We start from the raw sequence: 27655 nt of genomic DNA, 5'->3' as shown, positions 1-27655 counted from the left end.
AAAAAATGGGGAGCGCGCTGAGTCTGAGAGCTCAGATGAGGATTCTTATCCAGTTTTCATCAATAGGTCACATAGGGATGAAGAGGGCAGACAGAGTAGCACACAGCTAGTATCAGATAATGGTGAGGAACGGGGTCAGACTGATAAACTTCATTGTGAAGGAGTGCCAACCACTCCTCAGAGAGAGGAAGGAGAGAATGGGGGTAAATATGGAAACAGCCTAGGGCTCAGACTCAATCATCTCATGATGAAGTGGACACCTGAGTCATTGGGGTCACCAATGACCTTGCCCCGCTGTTCAGCCTGGCAGAGGAGGCCCAGAGACATTCAGACCTATAACACTTTAGGGCTGCCCAGTTCTTATCAGGACACCAACTAGAGATGTGTGTATATATTTTCTTGTTTACCTTTACTAATCACAGAGTGATAATGTTTGGTAGGGGTTGCGTCTTTGCCCATAAAGGTAGACTGGACATGTCTAGATAGTTATATTGCTGTTAGGCCAATTTTCTCAGTTGTTCTCATGACCAGTACTTACATCCTCTTTGTTTTGAGGCCAGTGAAATGTTTAGGACATTTCATTTTTGCCGGGGGTGTTGTAAGGCTTAATACAGTTGTATTCCAGCCACTAGGGGGTACTCTGGTGAAGCCCATGGGAAATACAGAAATATAGTTTAAGTGAATTGGGGAGAGCAAGAATAAGAAACAAAAAAAATGGCTGTAAACTGCTGTTACATGTGCTGACATGAAGTAAACCATACCTTTGTGTTGTAGTTTATATTATAAGCTCATAGAAAGGGTAACACAAACAAACGCACAAATGATTGGTTGACAATAGAGCCTCCCACGATGCAGGAAGAAGGTGGTGAAGAGGAACTGCAGAAATTTGCAGTCAAAGCTTAATGACCTTTGACTGCATTAACTTTTGTGATCAGTGAAAGTCTGAAAATGTGTATTTTCATAATGAAAGGCGACAAAAGTTAACTGCTTTCAAGACTAAGCTGAAACTGCAAGTTAAAATGTGCCTACATTTTTGCATAGATTCCAATTGATTTGTTCTGGTTCCAAGTGGAAAACTCGGAGAAACGCTGTGTTCGTGTGCTATCAGAACGTACCGAGTTATAACGAACGTATTTACGTATATTCTTATTGGTTGATTCTGGTACATTCAAATGGAAACTCAGAGACCATGTTTCCGAGTTGACTTGAACGCAGCATCAAACATGTACTATGTGACGCACACAACGTCATTTCTTGATAACCAAAATGGAGGACTACTCATCCAAGCAATCAGTTGAAAATCTTGACAATCCTCCTAACAGTCGCTTGTTTCTCGTAACAAGTCGATCAGTTTCAGATGATGTTATTCGAGAGAAATTTTCTGTATTTGGAGAGGTCCAAGGTGTATGGGTGGTTAAGGACAAACAGACGAAAGAATCGAAGGGGATCTCCTATGTTAAATTCGCGAAGTCTTCGGAAGCATGCACCGCAATGGAGGACATGCATGGAAAATGCCTGTTAGACGGAACGAAGCCCATTAAGGTTTGCATGCACATACATCTAAACTTAATACGACCTCATCCAAGTTTCTAACATTCACTATTTATTTCCTTACGTATTTAAAAAAAAAGATTCCATGCTGGGCCCTGTTCACCAATAGCGATGGAAGGTTTTACCCGTATTTTAACGATGCACGTTTCCTGCAACTGCCCGAAACATCAAGCAGAGAAAATGGTCGCCACAGTACTTCGTCGAAGGTGAATACATATAGTATGGAAAGAAAGGGAGCGCTGTTCTCGGATCAGCTTTCTCCGTTCAAATCTTTCCTCGAAGGTGCATCATGCAGAACTCGCCCCGCCATTCCCTGGTTGCATCTAATAGTTCGCAAACAATGTATGTCTCGAGAATCCATTGTTCCCTCAAAACCGCCCTGACATTTTTTCAATAACCAGGGCCGGATGCAATTCCACAATACTTACATGATGGAAATTAACTGAATCTTTTTTTAAATACCACAAATGACCGAAATAAGTGGCTAATCTGACACTGACAAATTGAGATCATTATGGTCTTGAATTCAAACAAACAATAGGTCAGGAAAATGACGCAACACAGATTGTACAATAGTAGTGTGTGTGTGTGTGTGTGTGTGTGTGTGTGTGTGTGTGTGTGTGTGTAATAGTATAATAACAATTTACTATTCTACATTTTGTAAAATAGGAGTGAAGACAACTGATATAACACATGGAATATTTAGTAACCCAAAAACATTGACACAAATCAAAATATTTTATATTTGAAATTCTTCAAAGTTTAACACCTTTTGCCTTCACAGCTTTGCACAGTCTTGGCATTCTCTCAACCAGCTTCATGAGGTAGTCAGCTGGAATACATTTAAATTAACAGCTGTGCCTTAAGTTAATTTGTCTTTCCTACTTAATACATTTCAGTCAATCAGTTGTGTTGTGACAAGTTAGGGGTGGAATACGGAATATAGCTTTATTTGGTAAAAGACCATGCCCATATTATGGCAAGAACAGCTCAAATAAGCAAAGATAAACGACAGTCCATCATTACTTTAATTGCTCTGGGATATGTGGGACAGTAGTTTGCCAACAGCCAGTGAAAGTGCAGGGCAATCTGCCAGACTTCTGACTCGTTCCTCTCTTTCGGTCCCTGGGAATGCACCTGGGAGTGCATTCTGACTGAATGAGAGAGGAATGAGTCAGGTGTCTGGCAGATTGCCACAGGCTGAGGTGTGGTCACGAGTTAGCTCTCGTTCCATTGCTTTTCTACAGACATAGGAATTCTCCGGTTGGAACATTATTGAAGAATTATGATAACATCCTAAAGATTGATTCTATACTTAGTTTGACAAGCTTTTACTTTAAACAAAAGAAGCTATTTGGACATAAATGATGGACATTATCGAACAAAACAAACATTTATTGTGGATCTGCGATTCCTGGGAGTGCATTCTGATGATCATCAAAGGCAAGTGAATATTTATAATAGAAGTAGAAGCCTGAAACAATGTTCTAGACTGTTGACATCTAGTGGAAGCCTTCGGAAGTGCAACAACCAATATCCCACTGTATCTACAACAGGGGCTGAGTTAAAAAAAAAAAAAAACTAGAAGCCTCAGATTTCCACTTCCTGGTTGGATTTTTCTCAGATTTTTGCCTGCCATATGAGATCTGTTATACTCACAGACATCATTCAAACTGTTTTAGAAACGTTGGAGTGTTTTCTATCCAATACTACTAATAATATGCTTATATATTAGCATCTGGGACAGAGTAGCAGGCAGTTTACTCTGGGCACCTTATTCATCCAAGCTACTCAATACTGCCCCCCTGTCACCAAGAAGTTAAGACATGAAGGTCAGTCAATGTGGAAAATTTCAAGAACTTTGTTTCTTCAAGTGCAGTTGCAAAAACCATCAAGCGCTATGATGAAACTGGCTCTCATGAGGACCGCCACAGGAAAGGAAGACCCAGAGTTACCTCTAATGCAAAGGATAAGTTAATTAGTTACCAGCCTCAGAAATTGCGTCCCAAATAAATGCTTCAGAGTTAAAGTTAGACACATCTCAACATCAACTGTTCAGAGGAGACTGCATGAATCAGGCCTTCATGGTCGAATTGCTGCAAAGGAACCTTAAGGACACATATAAGAAGAGACTTTCTTGGGCCAAGAAATACGAGCAATGGGCATTAGAGTAGTGGAAATCTGTTCTTTTGTTCTTATGACTCCAATTTTGAGGTTTTTGGTTCCAACCGCATAGTCTTTGTGAGACGCAGAGTAGGTGGACGGATGATCTCGTGTGGTTCTCACCGTGAAGCATGGAGGTGTAGGGGTGCTTTACTGGTGACACTGTCAGTGATTTATTTAGAATTCAAGGCACACTTAACCACCATGACTACCACAGCATTCTGCAGCGATACGTCATCCCACCTGGTTTGCGCTTAGTCCCACTATCATTTTTTCCCCACAAGACAATGACCCAACACCTCCAGGCTGTGCAAGGTCTATTTTACCAAGAAGGAACGTGATGGAGTGCTGCATCAGATCTGGCCTCCCAATAACCTGACCTCAACCCAATTGAGATGGTTTGGGATGAGTTGGACTGCGGAGTGAATGAAAAGCAGCCAACAAGTAATCCGCATATGTGGGAACTCCTTCAAGACGGTTGGAAAAGCATTCCTCATGAAGCAGGTTGAGAGAATGCCAAGAGTGTGCAGAGCTGTCAAGGCAAAGGGTGGCTATTTTTTGAGAATATAAAATATATTGATTTAACACTTGGTTACTACATGATTCCATGTGTTATTTCATGTTTTTATGTCTTCATTATTCTGCAATGTAGAAAATACTACAAATAAAGAAAAACCTTCAATGAGTAGGTGTCAACTTTTGACTGGTACTTTTATTTAATTTAACCTTTTTAACTTAAGAACAAATTATTATTTAGAATGACGGCGTTCACCAGCCAAACCCGGATGACGCTGGGCCAATTGTGCGCTGCCCTATGGGATTCCCAATCACGGCCAGTTGTGATACAGCCTGGATTTGAACCAGGGTGTCTGTAGTGACTCCTCTAGCTCTGAGATGCAGTGCCGTAGACTGCTGCACCACTCGGGAGCTCGAGCCTATAAAAATGTGTTATCAGACTCCACCCCACTGATCCTCAACACTGGGGCCCCACAAGGGTGTGTTCCCAGCCCTCTCCTGTACTCCCTGTTCACCCATGACTGCGTGGCCATGCACACCTCCAACTCAATCAAGGTTGCGGAGGACACAACAGTGGTAGGCTTGATTACCAACAATGACGAGACGGCCTACAGGGAGGAGGTGAGGGCTTTGGGAATGTGGTATCAGGAAACTAACCTCACACTCAATGTCAACAAAACAAAGGAGCTGATCATGGACTTCAGGAAAGCGCAGAGGGAGCTGACCCTTATCTTCATTGCCGGGACAGTAGTGGAGAAGGTGGGAAGATCCTCGGCATACACGTCACAGGCAAACTGAAATGGTCCACCCACAAAGACTGCGTGGTGAAGAAGGCGCAACAGCACCTCTTCAACCTCAGGAGGCTGAAGAAATTTGACTTCTAACCCAGAACACAAACTTTTACAGATGCACAATCGAGAGTTTCCTGTTGGGCGGTATCACCGCCTTGTACAGTAACTGCTCCGCCCACAACCGTAAGGCTCTCCAGAGGGTAGTGAGGTCTGCACAACGCATCACCGGGGCCAAACTACCTGCTCTCCAGGACACCTACACCACCAGATGTCACAGGAAGGCCAAAAAGATCAAGGACAACAACCACACAAGCCACTGCCTGTTCACCCTGCTATCATCCAGAAGGCGAGGTCAGTACAGGTGAATCAAAGCTGGGACAGAGAGACTGAAAAACAGCTTCTATCGCAAGGCCATCAGACTGTTAAACAGCCATCACTAACATTGAGTGGCTGCTGCCAACATACTAACTCAAATATCTAGCCACTTTTAATAATAAAAAATGTGTTGTATCACTAGTCACTTTAAACAATGCCCCCCAGGTGACCCGAGAGCATATAGTTCTGGGCCAAGTCTACAGCCTATCTCATCTGTAGCCAGTTCTTGTTATTTTTTGTTTCAGGGGATAGTGTAACTGGATTTAATACTTGTGCATGGCTCTGTGATGTAGGGGATGCCGATCTTAATAAGAACAAATATGTACAGTCACGGGTACAGACTTAAGTCAAACTCGTTTGTAATGAAAAACCTAGACTTCCTATTCAAAACCTAGTATATGGTCAAAGTTGGGGGTACATGGAGAGACTATCTGTAATTATGGGCTTTTTGTTTTATGCTACAATGTCATTACTCATTTACATTTATTTGTATTAATAAAAGCCCTACTTGACTAACTTACTAATGTGTATGTGACCAGTAAAATTGGATTTGATTTAAAGGATCGTTCCATGTAATTTCAGCAAGCCATGACACCCACAATCTGATTGTTCTGAAATTGTTTCTTTAGTTAAATGGATAAGGTTAGCATTCCTGCAACATTATTTTGTTGAATTATAATTTTCTGAGAAATTAAGCCATTGATTGTACCCAAATTGTTATAAATAAAAAATAGAGTACATATCTAAATTGGACCAAAACATTTTCTGTCTAAAACATGAGGATTCCGAAGAATTGTCAAAAGCCATCCACGCATACTCGTTGTGTTGGGTGTGTCCAATTTAAGTTCTGTGTTTGACAAATAGTATGGAGCTGTGGCTCGGTGTATTGTTTCTTCTTACTATGTAATGCATTCTCAGTGAATGTGGTGATGGTTTTTTTCCCCGTTCAGAGAAAGTCATTGAAGTCTTCTGACCACTAGATGGTGCTATTCCTGCTATTAGTAGATTAAACAAATCTACACACTGCTCGAAAAAATAAAGGGAACACTAAAATAACACATCCTAGATCTGAATAAATGAAATATTATTCTTAAATACTTTTTTCTTTACATAATTTGTGTGATTGTTGTCAGCACATTCAACTATCAATAGAAATGTATCAACCCATGGAGGTCTGGATTTGGAGTCGCACTCAAAATTATTGGAAAACAACACTGCCAGGAAGAATAGGAACTGAGAAGTGGTCTGTTGTCCCCACCTGCAGAACAACTCCTTTATTGGGGGTGCTAATTGCCTATAATTTCCACCTGTTATCTATTCCATTTGCACAACAGCATGTGAAATTTATTGTCAATCAGTGTTGCTTCCTAAGTGGACAGTTTGATTTCACAGAAGTGTGATTGACTTGAAGTTACATTGTGTTGTTTAAGTGTTCCCTTTATTTTTTTGAGCAGTGTATATATATTAGACCCCCCTCACTGTTGAAGGGTTAGTTCACCCAAATGACAAAATTACATTTTCATTACCCTGTAAGCAGTCTATAGACAAGGTATGACAGCAACCCATGCTTGGCCACTGTTTCAAATGATAATATAGTTACCATTGACATGCATTAGGTTTGTGCCACAAATGCTAAAAAAGTTTGTTTATCTGGCAACTGATTTAAATGCAAACATTGGTTCCTGTCGTACCTTGTCCATGGACTACAGGGTAAGGAAACCAATGTATTTATTATGGATCCCCATTAACTGCTGCCAAAGCAACAGCTACTCTTCCTGGGGTCCAGCAAATTTAAAGCAGTTTATACCATTTAGAAACATTACAATACATTCACAGCTTTCACAACACAGTGTGCCCTCAGTCCCCTACTCCACCACTACCACATATCTACATTACTATATCCATGTGTTTGTATGTGTCTGTGCCAATGTTTGTTGTTCCATGAGGTGTTCCATGAGGTGTTTTTCCATGTTTTGTGGGGTATGTATGGGTGTCTGAGCTGTGTGCCAGTAGTTTAGACAGACCGCTTGGGGCATTCACCGGGTGAGCTATACCTTTAAAGTAAAGATTCACCCATTTTGAATGTAATATTTATTTTTGTACATCTCTGAATGTCGTTCTATCCATTCCCTGGGTCACTTCATGTTTTTATCTATATCTTAGACATTTGGCCAGTGTGACGTAGCATTGCAATAAAGCCGCTCTCACCACACTGGAAGATAATAGGATTTATTTAAATGTGTAATAGTTAATTTAAAAAACAAAACAAATTACATACCTTATTTACATAATTATTCAGACCCTTTGCTATGAGACTTGAAATTGAGCTCCGGTGTATCCATTTATCATCCTTGAGATGTTTCTGCAACTTGATCGTGGTACACCTGTTGATTTGGAAAGGCACACACCTGTCTATATAAGGTCCCACAGTTGACAGTTCATGTCAGAGCAAAAACCAAGCCATGAGGTCGTAGGAATTGTCTGTAGAGCACCAAGACAGGATTATGTCGAACAGATCTGGGGAAGGATACAAAACAATCTGCAGTATTGAAGGTCCCCAAAAACACTGTTTGGAACTACCAGGACTCGTCCTAGAGCTGGCAAAACTGATCAATCGGGGTCGAAGGGAGGTTACCAAGAACCCGATGGTCAGTCTGACAGAGCTGCTGATAGGAGAACCTTCCAGAAGGACAACCATCCCTGCAGCACTCCACCAATCTAAGTGGGCCTTTATGGTAGAGCGGCCAGACGGAAGCCATTCCTCTGTAAAAGGCACAACAGCCTGTTTTGGATTTTTCCAAAATGCACCTAAAGGACTCTGACCATGAGAAACAAGATTCTATGGTCTGATGAAACCAAGATTAAGTTCTTTGGCCTGAATGCTAAGCATCATCTGGAGGAAAACTGGCACCATCCCTACGGTGGTTCGTGGTGGTGGCAGCATCATGCTGTGGGGATGTTTTTCAGCGGCAGGGACTGGGAGATTCGTCAGGATTGAGGCAAGTGGTGCTAAGTTCAGAGATCTTTGAAAACCTTCTCTGTAGCGCTCAGGACCTCAAGCTGGGGCGAAGGTTCACCTTCCAACAGGACAACGACCATAATCACACAGCCGACATACCCAAGACGCAGACATGGCTTTGGGACAAGTCTCGTTCTTGAACCCAATTAACTATCTCTGGAGAGTCCTGAAAATAGCTTTGCAGCAACACTCCCCATCCAACCTGACAGCTTGAGAAGATCTGCAGAGAAGAATGGGAGAAACTCCACTATTACAGGTGTGCAAAGCTTGTAGCGCCATACCCAAGAAGACCTTAAGGCTGTAATCTCTGCCAAAGGTGCTTCAACAAAATATTGAGTAAAGGGTCTGAATATTTTTTCTAATATTGCACAAATGTTAAACTGTTTTTGCTTTGTCATTATGGGGTGTTGTGTGTGTGTGTGTGTGTAGATTGAGGAAAAACACCCACAATTTAATCCATTTTAGAGTAAGGCTGTAACGTAAGAAATTGTGGAAAAAGTCATGGTCTGAATACTTCCCAAATGCACTGTATACAAGTTATGCATTTTGACTGAATATGACTACTGTTTCAGGTGTTCATTGCCCAGTCAAGGTCCTCTGGTAGACACAGAGATGTGGAGGATGAAGAGCTCACCAGAATATTTATAAAGATTCCCAAAACATTCACAGAAGAAGATCTGAAAGACACATTCAAGGTACGAGGTCCATTGCATTGCATTTTATCACTTGGTGAAATATTTCTGGCCAATGTGACCACCTGTACATTTTAATAATTTAGCAGACGCTTGCTCAAGGGCACATCGACACACCTTGTCGGCTCGGGGATTTGAACCAGCAAACTTTCCGTTACTTGCTCAATGCTCTAAACACCTACAGCCCTTAAGATAGCAGACCAATATAATTTTTAAAACATTTTTTTTTTGCTTGTAGGAGTATGGGGACATAGAATACTGTGTGATCATAAAGAATAAAACCACAGGGGAGAGCAAAGGCTTGGGATATGTGAGGTATCATAAGCCGTCACAAGCAGCCATTGCCATTGAGAACTGTGATAGAGGTAAGCAGGCATCAGCCCTTTCATCGAAGCCTCAGAATGGATAAACTCAAGTTAAAACACTTTCCCTTTCAATGATTTCACTGTAGAATTTCATTTGTATCAATTTAACCCATGTCTGTGCAACCAGCCTACAGGGCTGTTCTTGCTGAGCCCCGAAGCAAGAACTCATCTGCAGATAATGACTATCACAGCAGTGGCAGAGCAGAGCACATGTCGAGTGACCTGGGAATGAACCCCTATTCCTTTGGAGTGTGTATGTGAAGTACTTCATTCTGATTCAGAATGTCACCTTTGCTTTCATTTGCATTTGCTTTAATCTAGCTGTGGTCTGACATCTGTCTGTGTTCCCTACCTGACAGCTGACCCTGGCAGTTATGCCGTAACTGACTACCGATCCAGTGACCTCATCACCAGGTGCCTAATGGTATCCTCGAGAGCTAGTGTTACCCAGGAGCAGATTTATGGCCTCTTTGACCTCATACCAGGGATGGATTACTGTGAGATGCAGCGGGATCATTGTGGGCTCAACAAAGGTATTATACATTGATAATTATGTATTTAATAGGGGAAGATGTGGTTAAATAAAATTTGAGTCACACATTGATTTATCAAGAGTAACACTTTAGACATTACTATAAAGGCATCTATAAATTGTTCATAATGCTTATAAGACATTCTGGAATAAGCCTACTCATTATGTTTGTTAATATACATATTTTTTTTACATTCTTATGTCGTGTTACCCACAAAGATTAACACTCCTAATTTTGTATTTAAATTGTTCATTCATTTTTGTTGTTGCTCACGATGCATTTAAAACGTTCCCCCCCCCACAGGACATACTGTGATTCGCTACAACAACCTGGGCTCTGCCCTCTACGCCAAAGAGAAGCTGAATGGCTTTGAGTATCCCCCTGGAAACCGCCTCATTGTGGCCCACATAGAGGATGGAGAAGACAGGACCAGGTACAGACTTATCATTTGATGGTACACTTAAAATGTGTCAAATGTCTTGATTTTTGTCTATCAATAATGATAATAGATTTATTTGAAAGTAATACGCATTAAAGCATGATCTTTAAGTTTATTTGATCTTGTACATATTCATTGCTAAAGACCTTCTCCAGCCATCCACTGACCCAATTTATGACATGATTTACCTGAGACTGGAAACTTTCGATGTCAGTGACTAGGCCATAGTTAGTTGTGTTTAGTTGTCGCCAATGTTGTCGAAAGATAGTGTAAGTCAATTTAGTTTATTAGGATCCCCATTAGCTACTGCACATGCAGCAGCTACTCTTCCTGGGGTCCACATACAAAGTACAGAACAGTTAGACAAGAACACAAGATATTACATAAAATTATATATGTATTAGAGGTCGACCAATTATGATTTTTTCAACGCCGATACCGATTATTGGCGGACCAAAAAAAAAAGCCGATACTGATTAATCGGCCCATTTCTTTTATTATTTTTTGTAATAATGACAATTCCAACAATACTGAATGAACACTACCGAATGAACACTAACTTAATCTAATACATCAATAAAAATCTATTTATCCTCTAAATAATGAAACATGTTCAATTTGGTTTAAATAATGCAAAAACAAAGTGTTGGCGAAGTAAAAGTGCAATATGTGCCATGTAAAAAAGCTAACGTTTAAGTTCCTTGCTCAGAACATGAGAACATATGAAAGCTGGTGGTTCCTTTTAACATGAGACTTCAATATTCCAAGGTAAGAGGTTTTAGGTTGTAGTTAATATCGTATTTATAGGACTATTTCTCACTCTACCACTTTCATATACCTTTGACTATTGATGTTCTTATAGGCACTATAGTATTGCCAGTGTAACAGTATTGCTTCCGTCCCTCTCCTCACCCCTAACTGGGCTCGAACCCGGAACACAACAGCCACACTCGAAGCAGCGTTACCCATCACTCCACAAAAGCCGCGGCTCTTGCAGAGCAAGGGGAATAACTACTCCAAGTCTCAGAGCGAGTGAAGTTTGAAACGCTATTAGAGCACACCCCGCTAACTAGCCTCTTAGAGCAAGGTGAGACGCTAGCGTCTCACTTAGCCAACAGGAAATGCAAATGCGCAACGCCAAATGCTAATAGTACTCGATAAGACTCAAACTTTCATTAAAACACACATGCAGGGTACTCAATTAAAGCTACACTCGTTGTGAATCGAGCCAACAAGTCAGATTTTTAAAATGCTTTTCGGCGAAAGCATGAGAAGCTATTATCTGATAGCATGCAACCCCCCGAAATACCTGAAGGGGATGTAAACAAAAGAATTAGCGTAGCTGGCGCTACACAAAACGCAGAAATAAAATATAAAACATTCATTACCTTTGACGAGCTTCTTTGTTGGCACTCCTATATGTCCCATAAACATCACAATTGGGTCTTTTTTTAATTAAATCCGTCCATGTATACCCAAAATTTCCATTTATGAAGCCCGTCTGATCCAGGAAAAAACACCTTTTCAAAATGCAACGTCATTTTTTTTTAAATTAAAAAAGTTGGCTATAAACTTTGACAAAACACTTCAAACTACTTTTGTAATCCAACTTTAGGTATTAGTAAACATAAATAATCGATCAAATTGATCACGGGCGATCTGTATTGCATAGCAGCAGGTCTTGAAATGATGGTCGATATTCTCTCATGAAAACTTCCTTTGGTGTACCCTGATGACAGGAAGTGCCTATTCTTCATTTCACCAAGGAATAACTTCAACCCAATTGCCAAGACTGGTGACATCGCGTGGAAGCTGTAGGATTTGTAAACTGGGAGCTATCTATTTTCCCTTGCCATAGACAATACAGACAACTGGCGGAAGGAAATCTTTTTTTTTTTGTGATCAGTTTTCCTTGGGGTTTTGCCTGCTACACACGTTCTGTTATAGTCACAGACCTGATTTAACCAGTTTTAGAAACTTCAGTGTTTTCTATCCACACATACTATTCATATGCATATACTATATTCCTAGCATGAGTAGCAGGACGTTAACATTTTTCCCGATGTTTAACAAAAAGTTGAAAAAATTAACCCGATCTTTAAGAGGCTAGCGAGCCATTTCACATCAGTTACACCAGCCATTAGGCTGATAGGCTTGAAGTCATAAACAGCGCTGTGCTTGCGAAGAGCTGCTAGCAACACGCACAAAAGTGCTGTTTGAATGAATGCTTATGAGTCTGCTGCTGCCTACCATCGCTCAGTCAAACTGCTCTATCAAATCATAGACTTAATTATAACATAACACACAGAAATACGAGCCTTTGGTCATAAATATGGTTGAATCCAGAAACTATCATTTGGAAAACAAAACGTTTATTATTTCAGTGAAATACGGAACCGTTCAGTATTTTATCTAACTGGTGCCATCCCGAAGTCTAAATATTCTTGTTACAGTGCACAACCTTCAATGTTATGTCATAATTACATAAAATTCTGGCAAATTAGTTTGCAATGAGCCAGGCTGCCCAAACTGTTGCATATACCCTGACTGCGTGCAATGAACGCAGGAGAAGTGACACAATTTCACCTGGTTAATATTGCCTGCTAACCTGGATTTCTTTTAGCTAAATATGCAGGTTTAAAAATATATACTTCTGTGTATTGAGTTTAAGAAAGGCAAGCTGACAAGGTACAAATCTGTCATTCTGCCCCTGAACAAGGCAGTTAACCCACCGTTCCTAGGCCGTCATTGAAAATAAGGTGTTCTTAACTGACTTGCCTAGTTAAATAAAGGTATTTTAAAAAATCGTCAAAATTAGCGCCCAAAAATACTGATTTACGAGTGTTATAACTTGAAATCGACCCTAATTAATCGGCCATTCCGATTAAATTGGTCGACCTCTAATATGTATGTATATATTAAAGACACCAAGAGACAACAAAGACCCGAGCAATCGCAATTTAAAAAAATGTTTGATTTGCTCCTGTCTCCGTGGACTTATCCATTGCGAAGGCCATGGGGATGGCACAGTCCATCACTCTAAGACAAACAATTGTATATGGTTATATTATGTAAAAATAATGGTGCAACACTAATATGCCTTGTTAAATAAAGGTAAAAAAGAAAATATATAATTATAATTTATAACATGCGCTTTCTCCCGCGTTAGATACGTTCGCTGTCTAAGAACCAACAATCTTCAGTACACCATAGAATTGGCGTCTTTCCTATGTTGCTATGTGCATAATAACAAAGTTAACCAGCCTATTGGGTTTGAGAACAATGCGGTGGAGGCTGCAGCGGCAGAGACGAGGAAACAGTCCTTGCCTTAGCCTAATTGTCTGAGAATATTGAGGAGAGAGGAAACTCCAAATGAATTAGGTCTATAATCAATAGCCTAACTTTTAAATATGCCTGGCTTTAGGAATCATCCATATACAGTGCATTCGGCAAGTATTCAGATCCCTTATTTTTTCCACATATTTGTTAAGTTACAGCCTTATTTTAAAATGGTTTACATGGATCAATCTACACACAATATCCCATAATGACAAAGCGAAAACAGGTGTTTAGATTATTTTAGCAAATTTATAAAAGAATAAAAAACACACCTTATTTACATAAGGATTCAGACCCTTTGCTATGAGACTTGAAATTGAACTAAGGTGCATCCTGTTTCCATTGATCATCCTTGATGTTTCTACAACTTGAATGGAGTCCACCTGTGGTAAATTCAATTGATTGGACATGATTTGGAAAGGTCAGGGAGGTGACCAAGAACCTGGTGGTTACTCTTACAGAGCTCCAGAGTTCCTCTGTTGAGATGGAAGAACCTTCCAGAAGGACAACCATCTCTGCAGCACTCCACCAATTAGGCCTTTATGGTAGAGTGGCCAGACGGATGCCACTCATTAAAAGGCACATGACAGCCCGCTTGGAGTTTGCCAAAAGGCACCTAAAGACTCTGACCATGAGAAACAAGATTCTCTGGTCTGATGAAATCAAGATCAAACTCTTGGTCCTGAATGCCATGCGTTATTTCTGGAGGAAACCTGGCACCATCCCTACAGTGAAGCATGGCAGTATCATGCTGTGGGGATGTTTTTCAGGGACTGGGAGACTGCTCCGTTCTCTCAATCCTGAATAAAGTACAGAGATCCTTGATGAAAACCTGTTCCGGAGAGACCTGAAAATAGCTGTGCAGCGACGCTCCCCATCCAACCTGACAGAGCTTGAGAAGAATGGGAGAAACTCCCCAAATACAGGTGTGCCAAACTTGTAGCGTCATACCCAAGAAGACTCGTGGCTGTAATCACTGCCAAAAGTGCTTCAACAAAGTACTGAGTAAATGGTCTGAATACTTATGTAAATGTGATATTATCAATGCATCGTTCAGCCATTTTGGTTCCTTTGCTCATGGTAGAGCATCTTTACTTGTCTGATGGTGGGCAGCAGCATCTGGAAGACAGGAGGGAGCAGTGTCTGCTGGAGGAGCTGCTCGGGATAGAATAGATTAGTTGAAATAAAATAGATTAGTTGAAAAGCACACTGTCAGGTCTGGGGCAAAATAGCTCATAGAAAATACTTTTCTTCCCAGAATAACTTTGGTAGCCTTCAAATCAGACAACAGGAACAAACAAAAAAATCAGACTGGTTTCAGTCCATATCATAGGTCATCTGCCGCCTTACAGAATCTCTGTTACTGTCCAATGCGGGTATCATAATTTAGTACTGACAATATTTAATGGCGTGCAAACGAAAGCTTGACTTGCAATAAACAAAATGTCACAAACAAGAATTCAGTGGGGAGGATCATGTTACTACAACATGAATATAATTATTCAATTTTATTCCACTGCGCACTACCATGCCGTTGAGGGAGTTTAAGCTGGACTGGGGTGCACCGAGCTCGGCCCATGACGTGAATAGGTGAAAGTGGTGAGGGATGAGCGACCTGGTCATATTGTCAACAAGATGTCATGGTTATTTGTTCAGAAACATACTTTATGGAAATACATGTTGTATGTGTTAGACTTTTACAAGTTGTCATGACTTCTGTGAGGATCCGAAGAATCAGGTTACAGTGGGTCCGCTCTACAGCACCCTCTTTCCCATAGGGAGAGGGGTGAAGTTGGCCGTTTTATTACCTCATAGAAACTTTCTCTTCTTTGTCATGCAATATTGAGGGAGAGAACCTCTGTGGAACAAAGGGAGTCCTCCCACAAACTCCAACATCAATAGATTGGGGAATGAAACAATATTTCATTGTCCAAATATTTCATTGTCCCCCCCGAGCAGGCGGATGGTGTTGAACCGGACGTCACGAATGCTTAGACTCCACCAGACCAGCTACGTGCAGCACCAGCAGTACACGTTGAAATGGTTAAGAAATCTACACAACTTAAGACCACATTTAGTCTGCAGCTGTATATGTAAAATAGTCTGGGAAACTCAACCGATGACGTGAGGAGGTCGTTCGATAGAGAAATGTCCATTGGTACGTCTGATGTAACTATTATAACTAGAGGTCGACCGACTCATCGGAATGGCCGATTTAATTAGGGCCGATTTTCAAGTTTTCATTACGTCGGAAATCAGTATTTTTGGACACCGTTTACACCATTTATTTAATCTTTATTTAACTAGGCATGTCAGTTAACCCACCGCTCCTGGCCCGTCATTGAAAATAAGAATGTGTTAACTTTTTATGGCTGCAGGGGCAGTATTGAGTAGCTTGGATGAAAAGGTGCCCATTGTAAACGGCCAGCTCCTCAGTCTCAGTTGCTAATATATGCATATTATTATTAGTATTGGATAGAAAACACTCTAAAGTTTCCAAAACTGTCAATATTGTCTGTGAGTATAACTGTCTGTGAGTATAACTGATATTGCAGGCGAAACCCTGAGGAAAATCAAAGCAGGAAGTGGCTTCTATTTTGAAAACCCCATGTTCCATAGCCTCCCTTTGCTCCATTTAAAGGGATATGAACCAGATTCCCTTTCCTATCGCTTCCTCAAGGTGTCAACAGTCTTCAGACATAATTTTAGGCTTTTATTTTGAAAAACGAGCCAGAACGATAGCATCGCGTCAAGTGGTCACATGAGTTTTGCTCACACAACAGAGTTTGGATAGGTGTTGCCTTTCCCTCTCCAACTGTGAAAGACATTTGCGGTTGCTATATTATCGACTATATTTTAAAAACAACCTGAGGATTGATTATAAAAAAAAACGTTTGACATGTTTCTGTGGACATTATGGAAGCTATTTGGAATTTTTGTCTGCGTTGTCGTGACCGCTCTTTCCTGTGGATTTCTCAACAACGCGCCAAACAAACGGAGGCATTTTGGATATAAAAATAATCTTTATAGAACAAAAGGAACATTTGTTGTGTAACTGGGAGTCTCGTGAGTGAAAACATCCGAAGATCATCAAAGGTCAACGATTCATTTGATTACTTTTCTGATTTTCGTGACCGAGCTACCTGATGCACTTAATGTTTTATCGTGCAATCGATAGACTTACACAAACGCTTGGATTGCTTTCGCTATAAAGCATAATTTCAAAATCTGACATGACAGGTGAATTAACAAAAGGCTAAGCTGTGTTTCCCTATATTGCACTTGTGATTTGATGAATATAAATAATTATAGTAATATTTATTGTATGTAGCGCTATGCTATTCAGCGGTTGTTGATGACACTTATATCCCGATAGTGGGGTTGCAACCATAAGTTAACTGCCTCATTCAGGGGCAGAACGACAGATTTTTACCTTGTCAGCTCGGGGGATTCAATCTTGCAACCTTACAGTTAACGCCCTAACCACCTGATTACATTGCACTCCACGGGGAGCCTTCCTGTAACCCGAATGCAGTAAGCCAAGGTAAGTTGCTAGCTAAACTTATCTTATAAAAAACACTCATTCAATTATAATCACTAGTTAACTACACATGGTTGATGATATTACTAGTTTATCCAGCGTGTCCTGCGTTGTATACAATTGTGTACCTAACCATAAACATCAAGGCCTTTCTTAAAATCAATTTATTTTTAAACCTACATATTTAGCTAAAAGAAATCCAGGTAAGCAGACTATTAACCAGGTGAAATTGTTTGGGCTCCCTAATTTGCCAGAATTTCACTTATGTCATTACATTGAAGGTTGTGCAGTGTAACAAGAATATTTAGACACATGGATGCCACCCATTAGATAAAATACAAAACTGTTCCGTATTTCACTGAAAGGATAAATGTCTTGTTTTCGAGTTGATAGTTTCCGGATTTGACCATATTAATGACCTAAAGCTCATATTTCTGTGTGTTATTATGTTATAACTAAGTCTATGATTTGATAGAGCAGTCTGACTGAGCGGTGGTAGGCAGCAGCAGGCCTATAAGCATTCATTCAAACAGCACTTTGGTGCGTTTTGCCAGCAGCTCTTCGTTGTGCTTCAAGCATTGCGCAGTTTATGACTTCAAGCCTATCAACTCCCAAGATTAGGCTGGTGTAACCGATGTGAAATGGCTGGCTAGTTAGCGGGGTGCGCGCTAATAGAGTTTCAAACGTCACTCGCTCTGAGACTTGGTGTAGTTGTTCCCCTTGCTCTGCATGGGTAACGCTGCTTCGAGGGTGGCTGTTGTCGATGTGTTCCTGGTTCGAGCCCAGGTAGGAGCGAGGAGAAGGACGGAAGCTATACTGTTACACTGGCAATACTAAAGTGCCTATAAGAACATCCAATAGTCAAAGGTATATGGAATACAAGTGGATAGAGAGAAATAGTCCTATAATAACTACAACCTAAAACTTCTTACCTGGGAATATTTAAGACTCATGTTAAAAGGAACCACCAGCTTTCATACAATGCCTTGCGAAAGTATTCGCCCCCCTTGAACTTTGCAAACTTTTGCCACATTTCAGGCTTCAAACATAAAGATATAAAACTGTAATTTTTGGTGAAGAATCAACATGTGGGACACAATCATGAAGTGAAACGACATTTATTGCATATTTCAAACTTTTTTAACAAATCAAAAACGGAAAAATTGGGTGTGCAAAATTATTCAGCCCCTTTACTTTCAGTGCAGCAAACTCTCTCCAGAAGTTCAGTGAGGATCTCTGAATGATCCAATGTTGACCTAAATGACTAGTGATGATAAATACAATCCACCTGTGTGTAATCAAGTCTCCGTATAAATGCACCTGCACTGTGATAGTCTCAGAGGTCCGTTAAAAGCACAGAGAGCATCATGAAGAACAAGGAACACACCAGGCAGGTCCAAGATACTGTTGTGAAGAAGTTTAAAGCCGGATTTGGATACAAAAAGATTTCCCAAGCTTTAAACATCCCAAGGAGCACTGTGCAAGCGATAATATTGAAATGGAAGGAGTATCAGACCACTGCAAATCTACCAAGACCTGGCCGTCCCTCTAAACTTTCAGCTCAAACAAGGAGAAGACTGATCAGAGATGCAGCCAAGAGGCCCATGATCACTCTGGATGAACTGCAGAGATCTACAGCTGAGGTGGGAGACTCTGTCCATAGGACAACAATCAGTCGTATATTGCATATATCTGGCCTTTATGAAAGAGTGGCAAGAAGAAAGCCATTTCTTAAAGATATCCATAAAAAGTGTTGTTTAAAGTTTGCCACAAGCCACCTGGGAGACACACCAAACATGTGGAAGAAGGTGCTCTGGTCAGATGAAACCAAAATTGAACTTTTTGGCAACAATGCAAAACGTTATGTTTGGCGTAAAAGCAACACAGCTCATCACCCTGAACACACCATCTCCACTGTCAAACATGGTGGTGGCAGCATCATGGTTTGGGCCTGCTTTTCTTCAGCAGGGACAGTGAAGATGGTTAAAATTGATGGGAAGATGGATGGAGCCAAATACAGGAGCATTCTGGAAGAGAACCTGATGGAGTCTGCAAAAGACCTGAGACTGGGACGGAGATTTGTCTTCCAACAAGACAATAATCCAAAACAGAAAGCAAAATCTACAATGGAATGGTTCAAAAATAAACATATCCAGGTGTTAGAATGGCCAAGTCAAAGTCCAGACCTGAATCCAATCGAGAATCTGTGGAAAGAACTGAAAACTGCTGTTCACAAATGCTCTCCATCCAACCTCACTGAGCTCGAGCTGTTTTGCAAGGAGGAATGGGAAAAAATTTCCCAATTTCTCTCGATGTGCAAAACTGATAGAGACCCCAAGCGACTTACAGCTGTAATCGCTTCAAAAGGTGGCGCTACAAAGTATTAATTTAAGGGGGCTGAATAATTTTGCAAAAATTAGGTCCAAACGGATTTCTTCCAAAGAGACTATTTAAACGTACCACGTTAACCTAGTGGCAGCATTGCTTTCAGGTTAATTACAGTTAATTCCCAAATAGCCTATACAGGTATGATTACTTAACATTGATTAGTCAATTAAATTTGCTTTTGCAAATTCATTCACTTTCAACTCCCCCATTACTGATCCAGTATTGATGGTTCATTAACGTCTTTAAATAGATTAACATAGTCTTTGCCGCTTCCACCACCTCAAAAAAAAATACTTTAAACATTATTTTAACATGTTTTTTTTGTATGTGCAAGCTATCAGAGGGGTGGTTCCCAGTCTCCCGCTAATTAGTGAACCCTCACCGATTGATCATTGACCTCAGCGATACAAACCCTAACTATGCTATTAGTGGAAAGACAGCAGAAATTGCGAAAACAATCATCGGACGCAGGCATTGTAAAGGTTCTCTCCACTTTAGCCTTTATGTATCGCCATCAAAGATTGGCATCGGTCTAGTACCCCAGTGTTTAGCAGAAGCATGTGCAAAATATGGCTGATATGAAGGGACAGGTGGAGAGAACCGAGCAAATATCGACAAAAGCAGGAAATGAAAACATTCTGCAAGCCGAGGACCTGTACTTTGAAAACTGAACAATTTTAAAAGTAATTACAAATACTAGACGATGAACGAGCACAAACTTTAAAACAAAATCATTTTCTACATGAACAACTTCGATTTAGCCCAAACTAAATACGACGAAGGCCACGCTAAACTAGATAAATCTGTCGTTATCTACAAACAGGAGCGCGCAAATTTGATAACATGCAGGCAGTTTTGATGAACGTTACTCAAAACAAATGCTGCAAACCAAAGACTATCAGTGTATGAACATAGTGACTAAGTTGGATGCCAAATCAGCAGAACTCATTGAAGTCGCTGATCAAATGAATGATGAAAGAACTCAGGTGATGAAGATGGGAATATTGATTTTTAAACAAGCGGAGGAAATCTCATCACGGCTCTCGGTCCATACTCAAGACCTCCATCTGCAAACAAGGACGGATAAGTATGAGGCTGAACGAAGCAAGTGCAACACTCAGGTGTCTGAAATCAGTACTCTAAGCAATCAAGTGTACTCTACTATGCAGCAGAATACCACCCTTAGGTACCATCTGGTGGAATTTCAGAATGGTCATGCGCTACAGTGTGACTACCCAACCAAGCAACCGGAGCCCGTACTCAATGGAGTGAAGATAGGTTTCAGACTTTGCCTCTCTCGTGCGTCCCTAGGTCTTCTCCTCTTGGCCGTTCAGGTAAAGAGTAATATGGTGCTTCTTCGCCAACAACGCCAAAGCTTGGCATCTCCTCTTGGCCTTTCGGCCCCACCCGCGAACCCTCTCCACCTGCTTGGCATGGAATGCCATGACAAACTCGTCAACTTTCCGACCTTTGACCCAGTTCCAAGTCAGCCAAACAACACTTAGACTTTCCTAGCTGACATAGAGGATGGCTACCTGAACGCTGCGGTTTCTGATAGGCTTTACCTGTTGAAGTGAACGTCATAGACACGTGACAAGGTTAATTCGTCTAGAACAGCAACACGTGCAAAACGACTACACTAAACTTGCCACCGCTTTGAAATTAGAATTCATTGGTTCTGTGACTTGCAAACACGATAGCTCCCTGGCTAACACTGTCAAACAAGCTCGGAATGAACACCCACAAGCTTACTATCATAGGCTTCATTCAGCTTACCTTGGTCTACTCACTGAAACAGGAATGGAAGAGCTGTTACCATTCAAACAAATGTTTCTGTCGATCATGTATCCCACCTTCATTACCTACTTGGGCGGTGCAGCCCACGTTGGCTTGCCAATCTCACAACTCAAAGAGCTTGCAAGCACAGCTTTTGAGGCATCAAAAGCACGCAATGCTAAGAGCTCTGACATCTTGGTTTTGGAGTTTGACCATGAGCACTCACTCCAGTTAGAGGGTGCATTATGAGATATTGGAGCGTTGAGAGCTGCTGCACAACAACTGTTTCTGCCATGATACCAATACCCACTGCGGTCTAAATAATAAATAAAGTATGTCTATCAAAACGACTGCCGCTACAATCGACCTGATCGCTACGTTCCTGCACCCAACCCACACAGTGTCATAGCACACGGGTAACAAAAGGTTTGATACGACCAAAACGTGACCAATGTTCCCTGGAAGTTCTATGTGAAGAACCTAAAGCGAGTCACATTTTGGAAAAGGGAAAAAGATCAGACACAGTGGCTAGACTGGGAATTGCTGGACAACAAGTCCACAGGAATTAACACCCGTAGCAAGGACGTTAAATCTTATTTCTCCCGCTCGAGACCCTATCCAGGGCTCGCTCGATCAAGATACAAGCCCACAGGCTTTGTCTATAGACTGATACAAAGGTTGCAAAGAAAGGTCAAAAGCTTGGCAAAATCCAAGCCCACTCAAAATCCGAGAAGTCAATTTGCTTTCCCCATGAATAGAAACGGAACATTACGTCGTTAAGAATGTCAATTAACCTCTAGCGTCGAGCAATCCTGTATCAGGAGCGTAATCATAGCCTCAAGCTCATTAGCATAACGCAACGTTAACTATTTTTGAAAATCGCAAATGAAATAAATATATTGGCTCACATGCTTTAGCCTTTTGTTAACAACACAGTCATCTCAGATTTTCAAAATATGCTTTTCAACCATAGCTACACAAGCATTTGTGTAAGAGTATTGATAGCTAGCATAGCATTAAGCCTAGCATTCAGCAGGCAACATTTTCACAAAAACAAGAAAAGCATTCAAATAAAATCATTTACCTTTGAAGAACTTTGGATGTTTTCAATGAGGAGACTGTTAGATAGAAAATGTTCAGTTTTTCCAAAAATATTATTTGTGTAGGATAAATCGCTCTGTTTTGTTCATCACGTTTGGATAAGAAAACCCCCCATTACAACGCACTGTTTTTCCAAATTAACTGCATGATATCGACAGAAACATGGCAAACGTTGTTTAGAATCAATCCTCAAGGTGTCTTTCACATCTTTTCGATGATAAATCATTCGTGGCAGTTGCCTTTCTCTTCTGAACCAAGTGGAAACGACGGAGGACACCAGGCGGACACCTGGTAAATGTAGTCTCTTATGGTCAATCTTCCAATGATATGCCTACAAATGGGTCACAATGCTGCAGACACCTTGGGGAAACGACAAAGTGTAGGCTCATTCTTTGCGCATTCACAGCCATATAAGGAGACATTGGAACACAGCGCATTCAACATCTGGGGCATTTCCTGTATGAAATTTCATCTTGGTTTCGTCTGTAGCATTAGTTCTGGGGCACTCACAGACAATATCTTTGCAGGTTTGGAAACGTGAGTGTTTTCTTTCCAAAGCTGTCAATTATATGCATAGTCGAGCATCTTTTCGTGACAAAATATCTTGTTTAAAACGGGAACGTTTTTTATCCAAAAATTAAGAGCGCCCCCTATATATCGAAGAAGTTAAATGCAACTCAAAACAGCCATACCTGGAAACAGTCCTGAAGGGCTGCTTAACCTGTCATGCGCTAATTGATTTGGGCTCGACAATATCGCTCATCATAGAACAATGTTAGAGATCTTTAAAGGGCTTTCAGGCAGACTAAACATTGGTTATAACGGGAACGATGCGACAATACACTTCGAGGTTTCACTCAGACTACCTCATCTCTAACATTGATAGTTATGCTAAAACTACACTTCCGGGATGTATCGCTTGTTCAACCTGTGTATGTTACCAGCCTTGAATCTGAACCCCTGCTACTCGGTGCACACTTGATGGATCGTTTACTCCCACTGATGGATTTGAAAACCAACCACGTTTGGTCACAGGTCAGTGCCTTCTCCGCTGACCACACTGTCTTCTGCTTTGTGGGGGACTGTCACCCCTTACAATGACACTAATGGCGTCAGTCCTGCAACTGACCCGATGACTCCCACTGGTGAAACACTATCACAGACAGATATCCTCGTCTCAGTTCGCAGGTACTGAAGAGGTTGCCACATGCGGACGCTGTGACTGAGGGGCCTCGACAGCCCCCTGAGATTTTTGAAGCACAATCAACAGGGGATTTGGTTAAAGCTTACAGCCAATTTAATAACGCGGTCGCTGACAACTCGTCCATAGGGTCCAATCTTTTTGTTTGAGCCTCAGATAATACCAACCGCTGGTGGGGAGCTCCCGAGACACAAAGGGGAGAATAGTAGCCCAGACCCATGAGTTTCATCGAGGCTGCTGGCGGGGTCGAAACTACGTGCAACACTGTGCAAGGCCGCCAGAGCAGGAAACATTTCTAGTTTTAAACTTCCCCTTTAGAACAGAGAGGAGCGGACAAGCCTCTTGACGGGGATAACCTTACAACACATCTAAGATATCACTGAGGTGTACCACGCTGGTTCTGAAAGAAGTCCAGTGGACTTTCCACCTCCAACAAATGGCAAAAATAACCATTCTTTGCCGTGTGTAGGTTAAACTACAATGCAACTAGTAAAATGCTCTAATCGTGTTCCGGTAGAATAACTGGTCCTCTTGAGTACAACTACCAATGCCAGCACAGTCAGTCCAGACCCAATCAGTAAGAGTGTTAGAGACCTCCCAAAACAAATTGCTATTGATAACAGCGACAGAGGAGATTGCAACACATGTAAGGGAATCTCCAGAACACTCTTCTGATGGTTAACTCACACGCCACTAATAAATAGAACCCTCCATCGTGAGGTTAGCTCCTCCGTGGATAACATAGCTATAAAATAGACTCCATCATACCTATCACCACTACAATGGTGTAAGACATTGATGTGTAGTAAAACTACTACAGGTCCCCTTAACACGTCTTGAGGTCGACATCAAGTTTTACTTTCCAAGTCAATGCCTGGAGGTCTGTATTTAACGTCAGACTCATTCTGAACAGGTTGCAGCCTACCCGGATACTTGGTAATTTCCCTTGGATGCATTGGCGTCAAAATAGGCCAGCATCCCTGTGGAATGCAACTCAATATTAGGAAGGTGTTCCTAATGTTTTGTACACTGTGTATAATAGCCAATTTGGCTATATTAGCTAGCTACTAGTGTCTCCCCGTGCCCCTTGAGCTTTATAGTTCCCTCCGTCAAAGTCCTCGCAAACACTGTCTGTTCTTCTTCTGTGGGGTCTTCCACTGGCTGTTGTTGCCGGTACGGCCTTAAAACACCATATCGATACAGCTAGCATGCCCGAAAGAAAATGTTGCCAGCAACACAGGCAACCTTTTCTGCCACACATTACCAAAAACCTGCCCACTGTGTTTGACAATGAATACAGGTTGAAAATGAAGCATTGCGATTGATTTATCAAATTTGAAGTTGAATTTTGACAGTCTTGAACCACATAGTATGGATGGAAAAGCATTGTCAATTGCCAATTGATAATATTATTTTTTTGTCACAAGGAATTGAAATGGCTAACATTTGAAAAACTGTCATTTAATCATTTACATTATATTTTTAAATGTCAGTGGATAGTACCATGGAAATGGAATATCAAAAACAAATTGCTATTTCCTTTTCAAATTGTCAGACATTATGCATACTTAATCATGAATATTATAATGCAATATATTTTGCATTTCAATTAGAATTTTATCACATGCATACACATTTACAAAAAGAAATAGCACACATGATATTGATTTATCATTCTCCCATTTACATTTCCAATATCTAAAGACTTTCTTGTTGTTTTTTTTATTTTGACAACAGAGCAATGTAAAATATAAATATTTAGGAAATGTCGGCGCAGGTTCTTGGAGTTATTTTTAATGTACAAAATCAAACGTCAGTGGCCGTTGGCCTACGGCAGTTCTAGTGTTAAAACTGGCCTTAAAACCCGTCTCTTTAGGAAAGCCTTCTTAGTTAAAGCTGTGTTCCTTGTCCGTTGAAGTGTCAACTGTGTTCTTTGTCAGTGGCCCTGGCTAGTTTGTCTTGTTTTAATTTATTTTATTGCACTCACTGCATTGTTTTTCATTGAAAGCGTGTTATAAATTATTAATAGTATTTACTACAATTGGATACACGCAGCTTAATTTCTCTCACAACCAGTTTCCCTAGAAGTACCAGTACTCACAAGAATAAAGGTTTTTTTATCGATAGAAGGAATGCATCAAATTGGATGTCTACTTTGTGGTTGTCACTGTCCCTACCCGTCCTTTCGAGTACATTCTAGAAATGCTGAGAGATATATTTTTAAAAACAACTCTAGTGGGTCACCATTGTAAGACAATTGTCATGTCGTTTGTTAGTCCTGTCGGGAAGATGGCAATGCAGCTGGTTGCTGCTCAGATGATGTCAATGGTGTGGAATGGTCCTACCACCAGCCAGCAACTGATGAAGATGAGCACAGTAAGCAACAGTGTTTGTTACATAATGGAAACAGTGTTTGAATGTACTTGCACTTTGCAGTTATTCCTGTATCAAGATTGGCATAGATCCTCAGAGGAGCTCACAACCACAATTAAAACACCTAGTAGACAGGTTGTACATTTTCTAGATCGTAGATTTTCAATTATTTGCTTTTGGGATGTTGGTGTGCGCATGGGTACTCTGTTAATCTCTTGATGTGACGTGTCTCAGGGTTACCGCACTGCCTCTCCGATGCCCCGTGTCCAGACAGATGTATCACTTCCCTCCCTGAAGAACCTGGCACCCCCAGATAGCCGGGTTAAGGAGCGTCTCTTTGTGGTCTTCAGCCCTGCACCTCTTCCCATGGACGTCCTGGAAGATGTCTTCTGGTATGGAAGAACTTAAAATAGCTAATCTGAGTCCTTCAGTTCACAATCCCAATGAGTCCTTGCACTGATAACAACACATTAATTGAAGGTTTTATAAATTGCTGCTTATCAACATTATTTTAATATTTGTAAACCAAGATAATTAAATACATGTATAAAGCCTGGTGTTCATGGTTTATATAGGATTAGGACCATCATTAGTCTTGTCCACCAGGCGGCTCACTCTTTGTCGAACCGTCTGGATCCTGAGAGCCTCAGATAGCGACTTAGACAGAGCCTATGACAGGAGCGGGTAATATCCCCCCGCTTGATTTTAATTGACTAATCTCTGTCTATCACCATCTAGCATTCAACTTAGAACAGGGTTCCGCAACTGGCACAATACATTATTTTATTCTCAGATCTTGAGGGGCCAAATAAAATGTTCAGTACATTCGGAAAGTATTCAGACCACTTGACTTTTTCCACATTTTGTTACGCTACAGCATTATTTTAAAATGGATATAACATTTAAAAAATTGTCATCAATCTACACACAATACCCCATAATGACAAAGTGAAAACAAGATTCTCTGGTCTGATGAAACCACGATTGAACTCTGTGGCCTGAATGCCAACCTGACAGAGCTTGAGAGGATCTACTGAGAAGAATGGGAGAAACTCTCCAAATACAGGTGTGCCAAACTTGTAGTGTAATACTCAGTCGCTGCCAAAGGTGCTTCAACAAAGTACTGAGTAAATGGTCTGAATACTTATCACATTTACATATCAGTTTTTCATTTTTTAATACTTTTGAAAAACACTCAACCTGCTTTTGCTTTGCCATTATGGGGAAAAAGCCAAGTGCTCTGAATACTTTCCTGAAAAAGGAAGGTTTCTTTTTTTGCTGAGAAATATTTTTCAGGACCCTGTCTTTCAAAGATAATTTGTAACAATCCAACTAACTTCACAGATCTTCATTTGTAAATGGTTTAAACACTTTCCCATGCTTGTTCAATGAACCATAAACAATTAATGAACAAGAGGCCTTTCTACAAACTCTGAAAAACCCCAAAAGAAAGATGCCCAGGGTCCCTGCTCACCTGCGTGAACGTGCCTTA

At 40.9% G+C, this 27655-nt stretch overlaps 1 protein-coding gene across 3 annotated transcripts in view; it reads left to right on the top strand.

The window, feature by feature from the left end:
• The first annotated feature begins 1229 nt into the window (after window positions 1-1229).
• LOC135542422 (RNA-binding protein 45-like) overlaps window positions 1230-27655 on the top strand; it is a 40663-nt gene continuing 14237 nt past the window's right edge. For all 3 annotated transcript variants that reach the window (XR_010456081.1, XM_064969344.1, XM_064969343.1), the window contains exons 1-8: window positions 1230-1542; window positions 8988-9110; window positions 9346-9472; window positions 9600-9725; window positions 9832-10005; window positions 10309-10438; window positions 26067-26166; window positions 26398-26555. Coding sequence is in view for 2 of the 3 variants with exons in the window: in XM_064969344.1 (XP_064825416.1) it covers window positions 1267-1542; window positions 8988-9110; window positions 9346-9472; window positions 9600-9725; window positions 9832-10005; window positions 10309-10438; window positions 26067-26166; window positions 26398-26555 (1214 nt within the window). In the remaining variant the exon portion in view is untranslated. The remainder of the gene's footprint in view (window positions 1543-8987; window positions 9111-9345; window positions 9473-9599; window positions 9726-9831; window positions 10006-10308; window positions 10439-26066; window positions 26167-26397; window positions 26556-27655) is intronic.

This window comes from Oncorhynchus masou, chromosome 6 (assembly GCF_036934945.1).
Source record: "Oncorhynchus masou masou isolate Uvic2021 chromosome 6, UVic_Omas_1.1, whole genome shotgun sequence".
Taxonomy (NCBI): Eukaryota; Metazoa; Chordata; class Actinopteri; order Salmoniformes; family Salmonidae; genus Oncorhynchus; species Oncorhynchus masou.
Note: the sequence above shows the minus strand (reverse complement) of the source record. Positions and strands in the feature narration are given on the sequence as shown.